This window comes from Gossypium hirsutum, chromosome A09 (assembly GCF_007990345.1).
Source record: "Gossypium hirsutum isolate 1008001.06 chromosome A09, Gossypium_hirsutum_v2.1, whole genome shotgun sequence".
Lineage (NCBI taxonomy): Eukaryota > Viridiplantae > Streptophyta > Magnoliopsida > Malvales > Malvaceae > Gossypium > Gossypium hirsutum.
In genome coordinates this window covers 81,095,878-81,115,335 of record NC_053432.1, presented here as the reverse complement: position 1 = coordinate 81,115,335, position 19,458 = coordinate 81,095,878, and the positions used below count along the sequence as shown (strand labels likewise).

At 34.2% G+C, this 19,458-nt stretch overlaps 3 protein-coding genes across 9 annotated transcripts; all 3 read left to right on the top strand.

The window, feature by feature from the left end:
- The first annotated feature begins 4,017 nt into the window (after window positions 1-4,017).
- On the top strand, window positions 4,018-6,129 carry LOC107943820 (uncharacterized). The gene is made up of 2 exons (XM_016877642.2): window positions 4,018-5,057; window positions 5,276-6,129. The coding sequence occupies exons 1-2, from the start codon at window positions 4,529-4,531 to the stop codon at window positions 5,704-5,706; spliced, it is 960 nt and encodes a 319-aa protein (XP_016733131.1). The 5' UTR covers window positions 4,018-4,528; the 3' UTR covers window positions 5,707-6,129.
- Window positions 6,130-7,474: 1,345 nt separating this feature from the next.
- Window positions 7,475-13,862, top strand: LOC107943818 (methionine--tRNA ligase, cytoplasmic). The gene is made up of 17 exons (XM_041077126.1): window positions 7,475-7,771; window positions 7,873-8,017; window positions 8,093-8,246; window positions 8,574-8,729; window positions 9,038-9,268; window positions 9,375-9,518; window positions 10,039-10,129; window positions 10,275-10,381; window positions 10,488-10,602; window positions 11,085-11,203; window positions 11,305-11,370; window positions 11,491-11,619; window positions 11,745-11,888; window positions 12,034-12,154; window positions 12,804-13,033; window positions 13,161-13,262; window positions 13,456-13,862. Exons 1-17 carry the CDS (start codon window positions 7,654-7,656, stop codon window positions 13,684-13,686), a joined length of 2,403 nt encoding a protein of 800 aa, XP_040933060.1. The 5' UTR covers window positions 7,475-7,653; the 3' UTR covers window positions 13,687-13,862.
- Window positions 13,863-14,035: 173 nt separating this feature from the next.
- On the top strand, window positions 14,036-19,252 carry LOC107943816 (alkaline ceramidase). 7 transcript variants are annotated; one of them, XM_041077127.1, is made up of 4 exons: window positions 14,663-14,809; window positions 14,974-15,054; window positions 18,110-18,421; window positions 18,663-19,252. In XM_041077127.1, the coding sequence occupies exons 3-4, from the start codon at window positions 18,171-18,173 to the stop codon at window positions 19,174-19,176; spliced, it is 765 nt and encodes a 254-aa protein (XP_040933061.1). In that variant the 5' UTR covers window positions 14,663-14,809; window positions 14,974-15,054; window positions 18,110-18,170; the 3' UTR covers window positions 19,177-19,252. The 7 variants fall into 7 exon arrangements, with proteins under 7 accessions (XP_016733124.1, XP_016733123.1, XP_040933061.1 ...); XM_016877637.2 differs by having other exon boundaries at window positions 18,098-18,421; XM_016877636.2 differs by having other exon boundaries at window positions 18,085-18,421.
- The last annotated feature ends 206 nt before the right edge of the window (window positions 19,253-19,458 follow it).

Genomic DNA, 19,458 nt, shown 5'->3' with positions numbered 1-19,458 from the left:
AAATTTCTTAAATATTAAAATAAGAAAATAGATATACTTTTAAATTGTGAATTAAGCCAAAATAAATATGGTAAGGGTTTTTTTTCTTTGCACATTCCTTATAAAATAACAAAATAATTAACGGAGAGTATAAAAAGGAAAAGACATGGGAATAATAAAGACCAACGTATCACCATAAAATATTAAAATAAAAAAAGGTTATAATTGAGATTTATTAAAAATGCTGCTTTGATAAATTGAAGTTTAAATGTTTAAAGAATAAATGCTGAATTTAAATTATAAAATTTATTTGATTAAATACAAGATGTAATTAGACGATTAGATAATATAAAATTTAAATTATGATTTTTATATATTTTTATCATTAATGTTAAATATTTCAAGTTATTTTAATATGAAATATTCGAATAAATTATATTGATTTATCAATTGGAATGTTGATATTGAGAAAAAAAATATTACTCAACAAAGATTATAAAATTAAATGAATAAAATATGATAAATATATGTATATTAGATATAATTATATTTATATTAATACTTCTAAAAAATAAAAATAAAATAAAATGAATAAAATGTTTATACAGATTCGTAAACTTGGCCATACGGGTTAGACGGGTAGCCCGGCCCTTTGGTGTAATTGAAGCCTCTCCTTTTATATTTGTTCATTGTTTGGCTTTGGTTTTCCTTCTAATCTTTCAAACAATAGCTCTCTCTTTACAGGAGAAAACATTATATATAAAAAGAAACTCAGATTAAACTTCGCTTACTTCTTCTACTAATCTCTCTAATTTGTGATTCATAATCTCATTTTTTTATTAATCTGAGAGCAAAAAAAAAAAAAAAAGATCTTGGTTCATTTTTCTATAATGCCCACCTTGTAGAGGGGGCAAGGTAATAATCTTATCTTCCCCATCATCGGCTTTGAATTTCATTTTTATTTAAAAACTCTGTGTGTGTGTGTGTGTGTGTTTTTTTTTTTAAATATAGAAACGTTTACGCTTTGAATCAATGCTTTCTTTTTGGCTTTTGATCGGTTCCCATTTACACTAAGGCACTCAGAAAGTGTCTTTTATAAAAAAAAATGAACTTTTACTTTCTTTTGATGTTTATTTATTTATTTATTTTTCGTTTGATGGAATTGGGTTTTTCTTTTATTTTCATATGTTTAATGGGTACTTAATAATTTTGCATGGTTAAAAGTCTTTGTTTGATGGGTTTTTTGTTTTGGGTCTAGGGTTCATCCGGATCAACAAATTGGGGGGAAATTCCCCAAATTGGGAACTGATTAGGGTTCTGATCAGATTACAAATGGACTCAAGCTCTTGTTTTTGGAGTATCGGATTGAAGAGCTATTTGTCTCAGGCTTTACTTTTTTTAAACGGATTGCTTAAGGGAATGGTGATTGCAAAGCTTTAGGCCATGGAAGAAGATTGCTTTCATATATAATTTTGTGTAGCCAGTGATAAAAAAAAAAAACCTCGAAGATTCAGTTGTTTCAGAGAGAAGGGTATTTGGGTTTTAGTGATTTTTTTGTGTTTGATCTCAGTTAGGGGATGGTTTTGGTATCGAGTTATTATTGGAAGGAGTTAATGGTTCTTTATTGTCCCCCCAAGCAACAAAGAAGCTTAGATTGTACTGGACTATTTTTGATTCTTAGGAAACCCTTTGTTTTAACATAGATTTTGAGCTTGAATTCTTGATTGAAAGAGCATTTCTTTTAAGTTATCTTTCTATTTGGGGCATTGTTGAAGTAGCTTGGAATAAGAAAACAGTAGGTTCCCTAAGTTTCTGAGCTAGAATTATTGATCAAAAGAGATTCGTTATCTTCCTATTCGGGGAATTGTTAGCTTGGCATAAGAAAGCAGTAGGTTTCCCAAGTTTCTGAGCTAGAATTATTGATCAAAAGAGCATTTCTTTATCTTCCTATTCGGGGAATTGTTAGCTTGGCATAAGAAAGCAGTAGGTTTCCCAAGTTTCTGAGCTAGAATTGTTGATCAAAAGAGCATTTCTTGAAATTATCTTTCTATTTGGGGCATTGTTGAAGTAGCTTGGCATAAGGAAACAGTAGGTTTCCTAAGTGGTTGCCCGTCTTGATTTTTGCATTTGAAGTGATTTGTTTAGTAATAACCAGTTGACTTGGGGTTGCATCTGAGATTACTGATCTTGGTGACTTGTTGAGCTGTTAAAGAGTGACAGGAGCTCATGGAGGAATACTGAAGCTGGAAATGTATGCAAGGATATGGTGCATGGATAGGAGCATTGGTACTGGTTGTTCCCTTTCTGGAACTTTGCTACTAGAAGATAAACCAAGTGTTTTGGCTTTCAAAGGCATTCGAGTATCGTGTTTTGAACATCAGTGAAATGTCGCGTTGCTTTCCTTTTCCACCACCAGGATACGAAAAGAAGGCTAGGATTGAGAATGAGGACTTACTAAAAAAGGTTAACACTGTTTTCTTATATTGTATAGCCTTTTATGGTAAAACTGAATTAGCATTCAATAGGATCCTGAGAACCAATACTCTGATATTTACATTGGATTTGAGTTTGTGCTTCTCAGTTTCTATTTCCATGCAGTATTAAATGCTTTATAAAGTTTTGGCTGCGTTATCTCGAAATGCATTTTATGCATACATGATATTCTATGATTGCTCTTCTTGCTGAGTGAAGCACGTTTTCTAATTCCGTGGTTTAGGTTGATGGCCTGTTTATTTTGAACAGACAAGATCTTGGTTGTATAGGAATAAATAACTGAACTGGGAGCTTATTGAAATGGCAGAGTAGTATTTCTGGTGTCTAATTTATATACTCACCATTATGCATTTTTTTTAATATTTACGACTGAACGAATCAATTAGGGTTTCTGGTTTGTTGATATGTTGATCAAAGTGACCTATGGAGAATTTATGTAGGACAAGAGCATCGGAAATAGATTTCTCTTAGTGGAAATCCATTAAGTTGATTATTTGTTTTGGAGTAGCAATTCTCATGAGGTTGATATGAAGAGAATAGTTTGGGCTTTGCTGAAGGAATGGCCCGAACATCTGTTACCATAATGGATGATATTTTTAGTAGGTGCAGTTTTTGTGAGAGTTATGAGGATAGAATATGAGTTTCCACCATGATTTTTTGATGTCGTCGGTATCATTGCCGCAACAGTTTTCATTGTCTATGAAGAGACATGTCTCATGGTGTAAACTGAGTATATAGTTTCATCTAGGTGTGTGAACCAAACATTTGTGCTCGTAAATTACTTGAACTTGGCTTGTCAAAACTTGAATTTGGCTCGGTCATTGTTGAGCATTGCTATAGCTTGCATGTCTACGCTCATATTATGATTCGTATAGCATACAAGTATTTATGGTAGAGGTGCGTGCAAACTAAGATTCAATTCTAGCTATCCGAACACAGTACATTCTGCTTGCTGAATAGTTGAATTGGTTATGGTGGTGTAGCCTTGTCTGCCATTCACAAGTTGTGGGTTTTGTATTTATGGTGTGCTGTCATTGTCCCTTTTCAAGTTGTGGCTATAGATGTTTAATAAATTCACTTTAATACCCGCTTTCATAACTTTTCCAGACAGAATACAGAGGGATTATCTTGTTTTTTGTGGTAGCCTTTAAGTAATCTTTTGGAATTTTTCTTGATGAAAAAGTTATTTGCTCAGTTTGCATACTATCTGTGCATTATTGTAACTTGGTGTAGAATGGATCTTTTAGTATAATTTTCAACATTTGGTGTTTATTGAAGGTCTGTTTGATTATATGTTGCCCCGACTCTCTTTATTTTTATTTTTTTGAATTATCCATGTCCAACACCCACTCCCGTGCATATTTGAACATGGGTGCATGGGACATGGCATATGACTACAATCACATGGAAAAACTTAATAAAAACTGGCCATACCCGTATCTGACATTTACATCTAAGCTCAAGCAAAATAGGTTTGATTGGTTCTTAGTAATGTAAATATTATTTTGCATTTGATTTCTAACATCGATCTTGTTTTCAGGAGAAGGAAAAAGAGAAGAAGCATAAGAAGGAGAAGAAGGACAAAGACAAGGACAAGGAAAAGAGAGAAAAAAAGGAAAAAAAAATAGAAAGATAAAAGTGATGGAAAGCATAAAGATAAGAAAGACAAAAAAGAAAAACACAGAGAAAAAAAGAAGGAAAAGAAGGAAAAGGATAGAGATAAAGAGAAAGATAGAAGTAATATCTCCGATGAGAAGAAGTTTCATGGTCTTCCAGGGGGTCAAAATGGGGAGAAAATCTCAGATGAGAATATACTTCCTGGAAAATCTGAAGGTCAAAGTGGGGACAAGTTCATTCAGAAAGAGAAAGGTAGGGATAAAGACCGAAGCAGTACCTTGGATGACAAGAAGCATGCTGGACAATTTTTGGGTTATAATGGGCAAAAGGTTAGCCAGAATAGCAATCTCGCTGAAGATTTCCGGGATTCTAAATTTGTGCAAGGGAGGAGGATCAGAGATGAAGGTCCAGGAGCTGGGACCGATTTGCAGAGAAGTTTATGGTTAACGACAAAAAGCGAGATGAGCAAATGGTCAGATTGGTGGCTAAGACTGCCAACACGCCAGCTGAAGGGATGGAAAAGAACAAGAGAAGTGATGATAGTAGGTTGGATGTGCAAAGAATCAGGGAGGATACAAGCTCTGGTCGAAATGCTATGGTCTCGAACCTTGGTGGTGCAGTTAAAGCTAGAGCTGAAGGGATCCCTGGACAAGCGGACAATAATACCGAGAGGCGGGGAGAAGGGAAAGAAAAAACCAAAGAAAAAGAAAGCAATGATAAGCACAAGGAGAAAAAAAGCCATGGGAAAGAGAAGGATAGGGACAGAGAGAAGCATGAAGCGGCAGTGAAGGCCAAAACTGAACATCGGAATTTGGAGCAGGATAATTTGAAAGGAAGCAAGAAAGATGACCCTGTAGGTACCAAAACTCAAAAATCATTGGATCCTTTCGACGTAGGTAACAAGGGTGCTGTTGCTATGGAAAATCTCCACAAGCGCAAGGACCGAGAAAAAAATGGATTCTTTCATGGTGAGTTTTATGCCATGATTGTATGTATCAATCCCGCTGATCACTTGAAACTTTTCTTTTTGTTTAGGTAGGTGATTGCTTGAAACTTGATGCCCTCTTATCTGTTAGAAAACTCACAGTAAACCTGTGCTTGAAATCGAGCAATTGCTTTTAGTGGAAGTAAAAGTTCTAGAGCTTTATAACTCTTGGTTAACGGTTTTGCTTTCTTTTTCTTACAGTTGATGACATTAAACCCAAAAAGCAGCCGAGAACTACTTCCTCTCATCCGTTGACGGACAATGGAAGGACATTGGAATCTTGTAAATCTCCCATTGCACCTACTTCAGATACCCCCAAAGCAAGAACCAGTCTTAAAGCAGATAATAACGAACGCAAGGTGAATGGTATTATTGAAGCTCAGCTGTCATCTATCTCCCCAACAAAGCATTTATCAACTAGTGCAAAAGCTAGTCAGACTGATAAAGTATTTATGAAACCACCGCACCCAGATACCAAGTATTTAAGCCAGGTACTTTCAGTTTCGGAAATGGAAGAATGGCCTGATTTCGATGACCAAACATGGCTATTTAGCAGCAATGAATCTCAATCAAAGAAAAACCCCAAGGTGGGAGTTCCTGATTTCGTCTTTATCAGTCGGCACAATAGTTAACCTTCCTACACTGCAGCCAAATTCGGCCCAGCAGTATTCTGCCGTCAAACTCGGGTGTTTCAGTTCATGCTATTACCACACGATTGAATGGTCAAAACTTCGTCCAAAGAACCGATCAGTTGTGGCAACAATTACATGATTTTATCATGTCCATTCCATTGCTGGAAGAATTAATTCATTCCAAACCAATTGCCATTAGAGAGAAAAGGGGGAGAGATTCTGTAAACTTCTTGAAATGTTAAATTTCATTAAATTGGTTGAAAGCTGAGAAGCTCATTTCTAATCGAGAAATGGAAGAGAAAACTAGCTGTGGTCATTGCAATTCCACTGCAATTTTGATGATTTGTAACACAGAACACTTTATTTTGCTAAGTTAATGTAAAGGTAGAGGGAAAAAGAGAGTAGTCTGCATTCATTTATTCACCATTCTGTTGTCGGTCTTTTTGGTTTTTCTCGTTGTTGATTATGTTTGCAATTATGATAAATATGACTTAGTATTAGTGTTCGAGTTCATATCATAAATTATGAAAACCACTTTGTTTTACCATTTGTTCCGCTTATAACTTGTTCCTCTCCATTATGAATTTATACTACCACCTCTATAAATGTTATATGCATTTATTTCTGTCTCACCTCGCTGCTCTAAAATCTTTTTAAAATTATGTAAATATTTAAACACAACATTTATGAAAACATAAAATATATGATTTATCTTTTATATTATGTTATTACATTTTTTTTACTTTTAATACTTTATAGGTTTAAAGGTGAAAAAAGTAATTAAGTTGTTGTTTTTTCTTTTGCACCTAATTGAGTATTTAAACTTTCAAAATGTATCATTATTTTTTTTGCACTCAATTGAGTACTTGAACTGTCAAAATGTATTAAAAATTAAAAAGGCCCTTTGGCCATTAACTTTAACCATTAACAGTTAAAGTTAACGACCCTTAATTTTTTTTCAGTTAAAGCCGTCACTTACAGCAATATAGCGTGATATATGACAAAAATGATAAAAAATAAAAAATAAAAAATATTATAAAAAAATTATAAAACACTTCTTTTGGTATGATAATTTTTATAAATCTTTTACGAAATTTTTATAAATCTTTTACGAAATTTATATTTTTTTTATAATTTTCTTCCATCTTTATAAAAGTTTATAATTTTTTCTATATTACTATATGTTTTATAATTTTTTTACTATTTTTATAGTTTTTATTAAAATTTAATAAATTTTATAACTTTTAGTGATTTCTATTTTTATAATTTTTTTATCACATGTCAAGCTGTGTTTATGATACATGGTGGCTTTAACTGAAAAAAATTAGGGACAATTATTTTAAGTATTAAATTGAGTGAAAAAAATAATGGCTTAAATTTTTTTTTAAGTTTAATGACTTTTTTTTATATATTTTAAAAATTTAAGTATCTAATTAAGTGAAAAAAAAGTAAGGACTTAATATTTTTTTAAATTTGAGAATTTTTACAATATTAAACCTAATTTATATATAAAAATAAAATAATAATTTAATATAATGAAGTGGGTAAAGACAAAGACAAATAATTACACTGGTTTATATGCAGTATCCAAAACAAAAATTTCACCCCTCACCCAATTTTCAGTAAAATCTCATACTCTTCGGATAAATCAATTCAAAATTTATGGGTTCGAATTTCACCGGTCTAAATCCTAAAATATTATGAAACCCGAATTAAATTACCTAAAAAAGTAAAATAAAAAAGATTTCCTAGGCATCCAATAAGATATGTACACTGTAAAATGATGGCCACTGATTGTAATTTTCCGTCATCCCCCAATTAAACCCTCGTTTGCTCCAATTCCTTCCTCTCTGTAACATTTCCAGTCGCCAAACGCGAAGTTGATAAAAGCTCGCGACTTTTATTCAAAGTGCGCCGCCGCCGGTATAAGAAGACCAATCAGAGCTAATGGGAGACCCAAATGAGATGGCTCCGAAGCTTCCAGTCGCTGGGAAACGCAACGTCCTCATCACCAGCGCTTTGCCTTACGTCAACAACGTCCCTCATCTCGGCAACATCATCGGAAGTGTGTTATCGCGTCTCTAATTCTAGGGCTTAACTAATCTTTTCTTCTTCTTTTTTCCGCATTTTGTGATGATTTTGATTTTTTTTTTTGGTTTGGTAAAGGTGTCTTAAGCGCCGACGTTTTTGCTCGCTATTGCCGGTTGCGAGGCTATAATGCTATATATATTTGTGGAACCGATGAGTACGGAACGACGACGGAGACTAAAGCCGTGGAAGAGAATTGTACTCCTCAAGAGATTTGTGACAAGTAATTTAAAAAAATATTGTTGCGAGTTTCTGCTGAAAATTTGTTTCAAGTTTCTGACTTTATTTGATTTTTTAGGTATCATGCACTTCATAAGGAAGTTTATGATTGGTTTGATATAAGTTTCGATAAGTTTGGAAGAACATCGAGTCCGGAACAAACTGAAGTTTGCCAAGCAATTTTCAAGAAGCTATGGGAGAACAATTGGCTTACGGAGAAACCAATGCAACAGGTATGTAGGCAATATTTCGTGAATGACTTTATTTGTTTAATTGATCTTTGTTCTTAAGTTGGAATGTATAACTCGTAAGTTAATGTTGAAGGCAAATCGTAATTGATTTGAAAGAAAATGTTAACTAATTCACATATTTGCTTCATGTAAAAGTAAAATTTTGTGTCTTTTTATAATAAAAAAAAAGAATAATTTTTTGCACAGTTGTTGCAGAGAATAAAGGAAAAAAAAAGTTTCAACAATTTGACCCAAAACTCATTTACTGTGCTAAATATTCTGCTTTAGTTTGTATTTTTTCTTATGACTTGAATTCCTCTTGGCATCTAGCTTTTTTGTGATACATGCCAACGATTCCTGGCTGATCGGCTTGTGGAAGGAACCTGTCCAGATGGAGGGTGTAACTACAATTCTGCTCGTGGAGATCAATGTGAAAAGTGCGGGAAGCTCTTGAATCCTACTGAACTAAAAGAACCTAGGTGCAAGGTACAATTAGATCAGTAACTAGATTGACATTTATTTCTTTATCCATAATTGTGGTTGTGGTAATTCTTTTCCTGCACTTCATTATAATGAGTGATGCTTTTCTATTTATGGAAGAGATACCGTGTCTGGAGATGTGCATATCACCTATTGCTGAAGTTAATTGTTTTTTTATGAGGCCAGTGAATGTAATATCAATTTTGAAGTGCTACTATATTGTTTCTTTTTTTACAATGAGGAAGTTTTGATAAGGAAATTGGGAATTAATGGAAGTATTGCAATTTATAAGGATGGTTGAACTTTGATTACAGGCCTGCCAAAATACTCCACATATTCGTGACACAAGGCACTTATTTCTTGAGCTTCCTTTGCTAAAGGATAAATTAGTTGAGTACATCAACAAAATGTCAGTTGATGGTTCTTGGAGCCAAAATGCTATTAATACAACACAAGCTTGGCTCACAGAAGGACTTAAAGCACGGTGTATTACCAGAGACTTGAAGTGGGGGGTTCCTGTTCCACACGAGAATTTTAAGGACAAGGTAAGATAAAGTTTCAATATATTATGATGGCAGTTTAGTCCATTTTGTAATTGAAAAAAAGGTTGAGTTTATTTATTCAGTCTACTTTCAAACCTTGTGGTGATAGGTTTTCTATGTCTGGTTTGATGCACCTATTGGATATGTCTCAATTACTAAATGCTACACATTTGATTGGGAAAAATGGTGGAAAAATCCTGAAAATGTGGAGCTGTTTCAGTTCATGGGAAAAGACAACATACCATTTCATACTGTAAGTATCATGTTCAAAATTGCCTTGACTGATAGGGTGCTATGTCATGCATTTAGCTGTAGTTTTGTGTTCCATTCTTGCTGTAGCTGATAGATGAGGATCTTTTCTCCTTTAATACTTAGATGACTTGCTCCACATATTTGACATACAGTAAAGTTGCTGAAGGTCTTGAATTGAACTACAATGCTGGAGCATCAAACCATTTTGGATATGGATAGTATTTGTGTAATTTTTCTGTGACAGTTGTGGAGATCTGTTGGTGAATTATTCTTGGAGGACTTAAATCTTATCGTATCATGATGTGGAATTGTTTAGTCCATTTATCTAGTATTTTCTTTCCTGCTTTTCGTTTTAATAAATTATATCCTGCTTTGTTTTCCATTCACTACGCTATGGTAGTGTCATCTTCCCATAGAAAGTAGTGAAAGAAACGAATTTTGTGTTGTTCTTTTTTAAAAATAAAATAAAACTATGGAGTTGTTTCTGCATAAGTTTTAAATGTAGTATATTTCTATTTCAGGTGATGTTTCCATCAACTCTTCTTGGGACCAGTGAAAACTGGACATTGATGAAAAGCATCAGTGTTACAGAGTATTTAAATTACGAAGCTGGTAAGTAGCCATTTGATTGGTTCGATCCACATGCTGTGGGGAAATGAATTGATTTAAGATTAGTGCATGCTAGACAAGTGAAATCATGAATTATCCATCTTAACAGCCTGATGTACTCAGTTTTTTATTTGTTTGGTTTTTATAGGGAAGTTCTCCAAGAGTAAAGGCATAGGAGTTTTTGGCAATGATGTAAAGGATACAAAAATACCTGTAGAAGTATGGAGATATTACTTGTTAACCAATAGACCTGAGGTAGCCCTCTTCAGTTAACATCATTTATGACTTTCTTTGATCTTGCATTCTACATACTGTTTTTTCTTTTTTTTTATAATTATTATCTTGTTGTTTTGGAAACTAGGTTTCTGACACCTTGTTTACATGGGACGACTTGCAAGCAAAACTGAATAACGAGTTGCTTAGTAATTTGGGCAACTTCATCAATCGAGTTTTGAGCTTTATTGCAAAACCTCCTGGTTAGTCATCTGATCGACTGGAATCCTTTTGTTTTTAAGAATTTGGATATCGTTCTTGCTGTGGGAGTTCAAAATTTGTTGTTATATTCAAGTTGGAGGGGAAAGAATCATGCTGTCTGTGATAGTACCTGGACTTTTAGTTCATAATTGACAGGAATTGTTTTTATATTTCTGCTTAAGCCTTAGTTCAAGTGATGATTGATCAAGCGATAGGTAAGATATATCCTCGAAGTCCTAATATTAAGAAATTACCTATCAAACTTTGTTTTTCATATTGTTGGTGGTGAAATAACTAGATGTTACTTTCGGAATAGTCTGTATGGTTGAGAATTAGTCAATAAACTTTGTGCTTCTATTACAACTCTTTTTTCCCTTTTCATTTGTTTTGGGAAATGGATAGTTATTTAGCAACAACTGGCTTTTTACTGCTTCACATAGTTGGATCTGTGCCAGTGGATTTATCTAATACTTGCTGACTGCAGGTCAAGGATATGGTTCCGTTATTCCTGATTCTCCAACTGCTGAGTCACATCCCTTGACAAAGGCTTTAAGTGAGAAAGTGGGTAAACATGTAGAGCAATATATTGAAGCCATGGAGAAGGTGACTGTTCTTAAACTTTGACATCATTACATTTGACTAGAACCTATCGCCCTTTGCATCCTCAAATCATAACTATTTACAACTCTTTGGACTTTCTGCAGGTGAAATTAAAGCAAGGATTAAGAACTGCAATGAGCCTCTCAGGTGAAGGAAATGCATATCTGCAAGTAAGTTGGAGAAACTCTAGTTCTAGGAAATATTTTATCGAGTTACTCTGTTATAAATATGTTTCTTTTTCTGGCTAATGGCACTTCTTCTAATGTGTTTTATTGATATTTTCCATTCAGGAAAGCCAATTTTGGAAGCTTTACAAAGAAGACCAACCTTCTTGTTCAATTGTTATGAGAACTGCAGTGGGGCTAGTGCATATTCTTGCATGCCTATTGGAACCTTTTATTCCATCTTTTTCTGTTGAGGTAATCTAATAGGTTCAGAGATTTTCTCCTGCTGTGATTGGAAATAATTCTGTTATGTGCAGTGCTGACTGTTTAACTTGATTTCTCATGCTATGAGATCCATTTTTTTTTTGTTGCATTTAAAGGTATTTAAGCAACTTAATTTGCCTCCTCAAGCACAAATTTCCCTTTGTGATGAGAAAGGAGACATCGATAGGGCTTCAAGACCGTGGGAGATAATACCAGCTGGGCATAAAATCGGAGATCCAAAACCTTTATTTGAGGAACTGGTATCATTGCATCTTCTATGTTATATGTCAATATGCCATCTTCTTTATTTTATTTTTACTATTTGGTGGTTTGGAGTCGACGGATTGGCACAGTACTTGTTTTTCTTTTTGGTCATACTTATATTGTAAACATAATAAATGACAGAAAACTGAAAGAGTTGAAGAGCTAAGGCAACAATATGCCGGAAGTCAAGCTGATAGGCGTGCAAGGGCAGAAGCCGATGCTGCAAAGACTGCTGAGCAACTGAAGAAAACAAAAATTTCAGGTTGGATATGTCTCCTTTGTTATATTTAAAGAATTATTATCTAGAAAAAATTATCCTTCTAGAAACTTCTTAATTTAATTAAAATTATTTTATATTTATGACTTTAATCTTATTATTAAAGTTCAAAATTATAATAAAAAATGAATTGACATGGCAATTTAAAAATATATTAAGCGATAACCGTCCTTATCATTTCCAAAATTTCTCTATATTTGTGTTTTTATTTGAATTATAGATTATTTTGAACTCTTCTCCATAATATTGATGTTTACAGTTTTTTAATGTGAAAATCCAAAAATGAAAAAGAAGTGTTGGAAAAGTAAGTTTTAGATTTCATAGAAGTGTTTCGGGAAAGTTCAAAGGGGAACAGTGGACATTACCTAAAATAAGTAAACAATTTTTTATTGGGTTTACTTTAAATAACTTGGGTGTTTTTTCCTTCAAAATTTTCATTAAATTCATAGGGCTGATTATTGCTTCTTTTCTTTCTGTCCCGAAACTACTTTTTGGAGCATTATTTTTTGGTTTGTATAATTTCATTTGAAGATTTTATCTAAGCTAAAATCTCGTTGGTTCTTCACTCCTTTTCGTTAGATATGTGTATATTATGCGCAAGCTTAGCTTAGTTGTGAGCTGTTATTTGTTACAGATAGCAAGAAAGAGAAAGCTAAGAAATCTTCAGCCAACTCTAAAGAAAAGCCCACTGCTGAACCGGAAATTTCCATCACAAGACTCGATATTCGGGTTGGCAAGATTATAAAAGCTCAGAAACATCCCGATGCTGATTCTCTGTATGTTGAAGAGATCGATGTGGGTGAAGCGCAGCCTCGAACAGTTGTTAGTGGGCTCGTGAAATATATTCCTTTGGAAGAGATGCAGGTATTTGTTCTTTGCCCTGTAATTTGTTCAGTAATATGTCAATTGTAGAGGTTATCAATTGTAGATGAGGTGCTTGATCTATGTTTAAGGTTTTTCTAATATCTTCTTTGGATTTATTATCGAGCAGGACCGGATGGTTTGTGTTCTTTGTAATTTGAAGCCCGCAACCATGCGCGGTATAAAATCACATGCAATGGTTCTTGCAGCTTCGAACAACGACCACACCAAGGTAAGCAAATAGCTTTCGTTAATGGCATCAACCCCTGAAGTAATTTAACTTGGTGTAGAATTTCGTAGGCTTGTATACTGGAATGGACTTCGATTCAACGAAACAATAAAATGTTGATGTAAATTTCATGCCATCTAACTGGTAACATTGGATAGGATGGTTCTAAAAGATACCTTTGATTCATGTTTATTAGGTGGAATTGGTTGAACCACCAAAGTCAGCCAAGGTCGGAGAGCGAGTTACCTTTCCTGGTTTCACAGGCGAGCCGGATGATGTGTTAAACCCAAAGAAAAAGGTTTGGGAAACTCTACAAGTGGATCTCCACAGTGATGCAAATCTGGTGGCCTGTTATAAAGATATTCCTTTGACCACATCTGCTGGGATTTGCAAAGTTTCCTCCATTACCAATGGGTCAATTAGATAAAGATGGTTACATCAAGCCATTTATCCCAAAGAAGAAATTGGAAAATTGTGTTATGAATTTTAACTATTTTCTGTTCTTATTTTGTTTTTGTGCTTTAAGTTCATCGTGATTTTTCAAAAAGAATTTTGGCACGCACACATTTTTATCTCATAGATATGAATGGGCTTTTTAATCCATTTTTTATGGACATGATTACACGATATGAAAAATTACTAAAACATCGCATGAAAATAGTTAAGAACATTTACAAATATAAATGGCTATTTGCAGTTGAAGTGTTGGTGTTGTGTGTATCTACGAGAGCATGTCATAAATAAATATATGTACATGCCATTCAACTTTTCGAAATTCTTGACAAAAATATTCAAAAAGTAAATATTTTAGCTATTTTTCATTATTTGTCATCTAATGGCTAAATTTGTGATTAGAAACAGTAGAACTCATGTTAGACTTTTTCTATTGGTATATACATAATTTATAAATGTATATTTTTACTTTAAAAGTTTAATGGATTTTTATCATCAATTCATTGATAAAATAAAAAATAATAACCTTAATCAATGAAGATTTTTACTCAATGACAGTAGAAATTTTGAAATCTCAATATCCAAATATTGTTGTGTATAATCAATCATGACTAACAAATGTAAATTATGTCTAGATTTATTTCAATTTCATTTTAAAATATTCCAATATTAGTTTGATTATATTTTTTAAGAATTAATTATGATTATAATATTTGAATGGCTCTATATTATTATAAAAATATATTTACAAGGAATCTACAAAACTAAAATATTTTAATTTTATATAAACTTAATAAACCCAAAATAAATTGAGAAAAGCAATAACTTAGGTCTTCGTAATTTTTAAAGCTTCAAATCATCCTTTAAAATTTCAGTTAGCGAATCAAAAAAATCTCAACCGTCCATCACATTATTATTAATATAACCCAACGAACGGTTCCCTATATAATAAATAATAATTTTGGTTCCCCGCCTCACGCGCCCCCCCTGCTTCCTTAATTCCACCGCCAGATTCCTTCCCTCGAATCTATTCCCCGTTTTGAAAGCAGCTTAAGATTGGCTTCGTTGCGAATAACAGATCTTACTTGTTTCTAAAGGTTTGTTCCTATTCCACTTTCTCCATATTTTCGCTTTTCAATAAATATATATACATATATGTATAATTGTTTCTTTGTTTGGTGAACTATGTGTGTGGGCAGTTTTGTTATTGAAAAAGAAGTCTTTTGTTTTACTTTTTGAGTAATGGGTTTTAATGGGTTAGGTCAAATTTCAAAGGGATGTTTCTTTGGGTTTACGGTTTTGGGAGTTCAAGTACATTTTTTATTTCATGGGTAGCTGAAAGGTATTTTCTTTCCTTCAAATTGTATTTCTCTTTTGCATTAACTTGTTTGATGAAATTTGAATTTTTTTAGTGTATAAAGATAGATTTTAATTGCTGAGGATTTGCTTGGATTTTGGGACCTGCTTTGTATTTTTCAGTATGCTAAGGCTGTTTTTAAACTTAGGGTTAATGCTTTAGTTAGCATTGGATGGAATTTTGAAACACTGGGATCTTTAAGAAGATTGCTTGGATCAGACTCTAAGGCGAAATAGGCTTAATGTATGTTTTATTTAGGGTGAAGAAAAACGGGATTGCAGTAGTTTATTGGATTACGTAGTTGCAGTGAAGTATATTTTTTTATTTGGTAGTTTTTAATGCCTTTTTAGGTTTCTTGTTATTATTTTGAATAGATTGATTCAAATAAGTAGCCAAGATGCTAAGTAGTAGTTAGATCTCAGCGATCATCGTTGGGACCCTTGAGTTGAAGGAAGATGCCATTGCTATTGCTTCTGTAGTAGCGAAAGGTTATTGGAATTTGATGAGATTGGTGCCATTGCAGGTTTATAGGTCTGTTTATAGGCTGAATTGTCTATAATTTGGCATGTGCTATGTAGCATATTGCTGCATGACTTGTTGTATCGGTATTAGGGATAGGACATGGAAGTAGAATGATTTTATAGTTGATTCCATCTTAAGAGATGAAATTATGTCAGAGAATAAGCAGTTTTACTTTAAGTTCATTTTTTATTTAGAGAACTGTTCTGGAGTATAAACTTGTTTTTCATCATGCAGAGCAATCAATGGGTCTAAATATAGACGGAAAAGCTAGAAACTAACTTAAAAAATATATTTTTCTTATCAAAACTCATGATGGCTGCAACAAGTGTTACAAGCTTTCTATTTAGTGATTCTGGGGTTGTCGTTTTTGACTTATTCTCTAAATCCAAGTGTCATGGGCTAGAACTTTAGTCTTGTAAATTGCACAGCCTTAGATAGAAACTTAGCATTAAATCCACCTAAATCTGCCCAACTCTCAAAGGACGAGAATTCACAAAGGAAATTCTCTAAGGTATTGAAATAAAGTGGAAACAAACTCAAAGCGATTAAGTTACGGTGTAATGATTCTAGGATAACCTTCAACAAAGCGTCAGTAATAATTCTCCAATCCAATGAAAGACCGCAACTCTGTTTCTTTGGTTGGTGGCTCCCAATCAACAATAGCTCGAATTTTGTTTTCATTCATTCGGATTTTGTCACTCCCGCAATGTGACCTAAGAAAGGTACCTAGAAAAGTGATTTAGAAAAGGTTTAAGTACCTTATTCATCGATGTGTAGAATGTCGTTGGAGCATTAGTCAGTCCTTTGGACATTACAAGGAACTCATACGAGTCATAGCGCGTCACAAAACCGGTCCACCAAATGGTCTAATGAACCCAACATCTAAGAACTTTTTCAACTGTTTCTGTATCTCCTCTAACTCTGGCCGAGACATTTTGTATGAGGCTTTAGCCGGTGGCTTAGTATTGTGCCACACTCAACCCTGTGATCCACCTCCCTCTTAGGCGTTAATCTCTTGGGCAACTTGGCAGACATCACATCTCGAAAAGATTGTAACAATTGTACTACCTCCTTTGGAATCTCATCAATGGGTTTAAGAAATTAATCGGCTTTCAAGGTTGCTAAGTAGGATAGTTCATCTATGTGCATCCTTTTAGCAAACTAGATTGTCAAGAGTACCTTGGCCACACTCTCATCCCGTTTAATTGGCCACACTCTCATCCCGTTTAATTGGCACCACACATTAATGGCGCAAATTGATGATACACATGGAATCAGCAAAAGGAACAAGAAGCGCATTAATTCGGTTAAGGAAATTTAATTCAACCACTGCTAGAACCATTTTGGAATTCATTGTCTTGATCCACCACGATTCTTTCTCAACCTTGAGACCAAATTTTTGAGCAATCTCTTCTAACATGAACAAATTTGAAGCACCCGTATGAACAAGGGCATTCAACCCTCTGCCAACCACAATGATGTCCATCTTCCATTCTATGTTAGTATTTTAGTCTCGCAAACTGCTCAGCCTTGGGTAAAAATTTAGCTTCAAATTTGTGTAAGTTCACCTAACTCTCGAAGGATGAGAATTCACAAAGGAAATTCTCTAAGACACTGAAATAAAGTGAAAGCAAACCCAAAGCGATGAAGCAACGAAAGAACCAAAAAAGCCACAAGAAAGCAGTGCACATAAGGTATTTGAGAGTCTTATGGTGGAATGATTATAAATAAGGTGGAATGTCTCAAAGTGGAGCTCCCCCAAATCTAATGGTACGGATTGAAATACATTAATGATTGAAATTAGTGTTGATTTACAAGATGAAAGTCTTAAGGGATCTATGTTCTGTACATTTTTATCTTTTAGGATTTACAATAATTATCCCGATAAAAATACAAGTTAATGGAGTGTTTACATTTTAACCGGAATCCAAGTAAATAAGCCATGAGTCTCTTCTAAACAATGGGTCAATCCTGTCAAGCTAAATGACCCAAATGAACATGAATAGTCTAAAATGTGCGCATCAATCGTGGCCTTTTTCACGTGACTTGTGACACAAGCGCATGCCTGTGGGTGTTCAGTTTGTTTTTGTGATTTGAAAAAAAAAGAGTTTGACATTGAATAAGTTGAAGGGTAGTGAACTGCTAACATAATTTCGCCATATGGGAGCCTGGAATCCTGAATACAGCTCGTGTATAAGATTTTAATCCCTTAATGTGAAGCTTGGTAGAAGTTGATGTTAGAAAAATTTTACCTTGTATTTTTAGTTGCGTGATTGTGCCTTTTATACTCTGTTCCTCCTTTTTTGCTATTCCCAATGGCTCTTGATCATTGGGCCAACTAGTAAAAGGGCTACTTTATGTGCTTATCTGAATCGACATACTTATGCTGTAGTCTAATGTGTTGTGGCATTTGTTTTTCAGTCAAGCGTGGTACTTCTTTAATTGATTGTCATTTTTCATGCGATTTTATAATCTCAACTCAATTGTTTACAGACACTAATTGCAGGTTTTATGACAGTTTCAACACTTCAGTAAAAGGTGCTTGTGTCAGGTGAACAGTCATACATTTTTAGCATAGAATGGAAGGTGGATTTTCAAGCTTCTGGGGTCCTGTCACATCCACTGATCGGTGCGAGAAAAATTATGTTCACTCATCTTACATTGCGGAGTTTTTTAACACTATATCCAATATACCGGGCATTCTTTTTGCACTCATTGGCCTTATAAATGCCCTGAGACAACGATTTGAGAAGAGGTTTAGTGTCCTTCACATATCTAATATGATACTTTCCATTGGGAGCATGCTATACCACGCCACACTACAACGTGTGTAAGTATTCGTTTCGCTTCTTACACTTGCATTGCCATTCCTTGCATGATTCGTTTGCTTAGTAGAAACAATAACTAAATTGAGGGCTTATTTGGTTGTTCTTGCTGCCTCTGGTACGGAAATGAACTTTGAGAGACGTTGCTCATGTTATGTTAGCTTTAAGAATTAAGAACTTAAAAATTTGTAGTCCATCCTTCTTTACCATGTTGGTTTCTAATGTGAATTTTCGATTTATTTTCAGGCAACAGCAAGGTGATGAAACTCCAATGGTGTGGGAAATGCTTCTATACTTTTACATCCTCTATTCACCAGACTGGCACTATCGGAGTACAATGCCTACTTTCCTGTTCTTTTATGGAGTCGGCTTTGCAATAGCCCATGCTCTCATCCGCTTCGAAATTGGCTTCAAGGTGCATTACATCATTCTCTGCCTTCTCTGCATCCCTCGAATGTACAAATACTACATCTACACTAAAGATAACTATGCAAAGCGGCTTGCAAAGCTATATATAGCAACTTTGTTCCTGGGAAGCATATGTTGGCTTATGGACCAGGTATTGTGCAAGGAGATATCTCATTGGTACTTCAACCCTCAAGGTCATGCTCTATGGCATGTCTTCATGAGCTTCAATTCATATTTCGCCAACACGTTCCTGATGTTTTGTCGTGCTGAGCAGCGAAGATGGGATCCGAAAATCGTCCACTTCTTTGGTGTTTTCCCTTATGTCAAAATTCAAAAACCAAAGAGCCAGTGAAAAAAGGCATGCTTGCTTCACAAGGCAATTCTTTTTTACCCAGAAAAGATGAATGAAAGAAGGTTGTTTTGTCCCATATTTTAAAATTCATATTAGCTTCAAAACCCCCATCACTTGAATCTTGTAAGGCTTTCATGGATTTGGACTTGCAGAAATTAGTTTCCTGTATTTGTGATAGAAATAGGGGGGGGGGGGAATTTTGGTTTTTGGGGGTTTTCTTTTTTGTATTCAACTTTTTAGAATCTCAATTATATATTAATGATTTAATTTTTTTTCCCTGGT

Excerpts from the sequence above, each read along its gene's own strand:
- LOC107943820 (XM_016877642.2), top strand. The coding sequence starts at position 4,529 with ATGGTTAACGACAAAAAGCGAGATGAGCAAATGGTCAGATTGGTGGCT. Across the intron at positions 5,058-5,275 it reads AAAAAATGGATTCTTTCATG|TTGATGACATTAAACCCAAA; the intron begins GTGAGTTTTATG and ends TTTTTCTTACAG.
- LOC107943818 (XM_041077126.1), top strand. The coding sequence starts at position 7,654 with ATGGGAGACCCAAATGAGATGGCTCCGAAGCTTCCAGTCGCTGGGAAA. Across the intron at positions 10,130-10,274 it reads GTATTTAAATTACGAAGCTG|GGAAGTTCTCCAAGAGTAAA; the intron begins GTAAGTAGCCAT and ends TGGTTTTTATAG. Across the intron at positions 13,263-13,455 it reads CGAACAACGACCACACCAAG|GTGGAATTGGTTGAACCACC; the intron begins GTAAGCAAATAG and ends CATGTTTATTAG.
- LOC107943816 (XM_016877635.2), top strand. The coding sequence starts at position 18,171 with ATGGAAGGTGGATTTTCAAGCTTCTGGGGTCCTGTCACATCCACTGAT. Across the intron at positions 18,422-18,662 it reads CACGCCACACTACAACGTGT|GCAACAGCAAGGTGATGAAA; the intron begins GTAAGTATTCGT and ends ATTTATTTTCAG.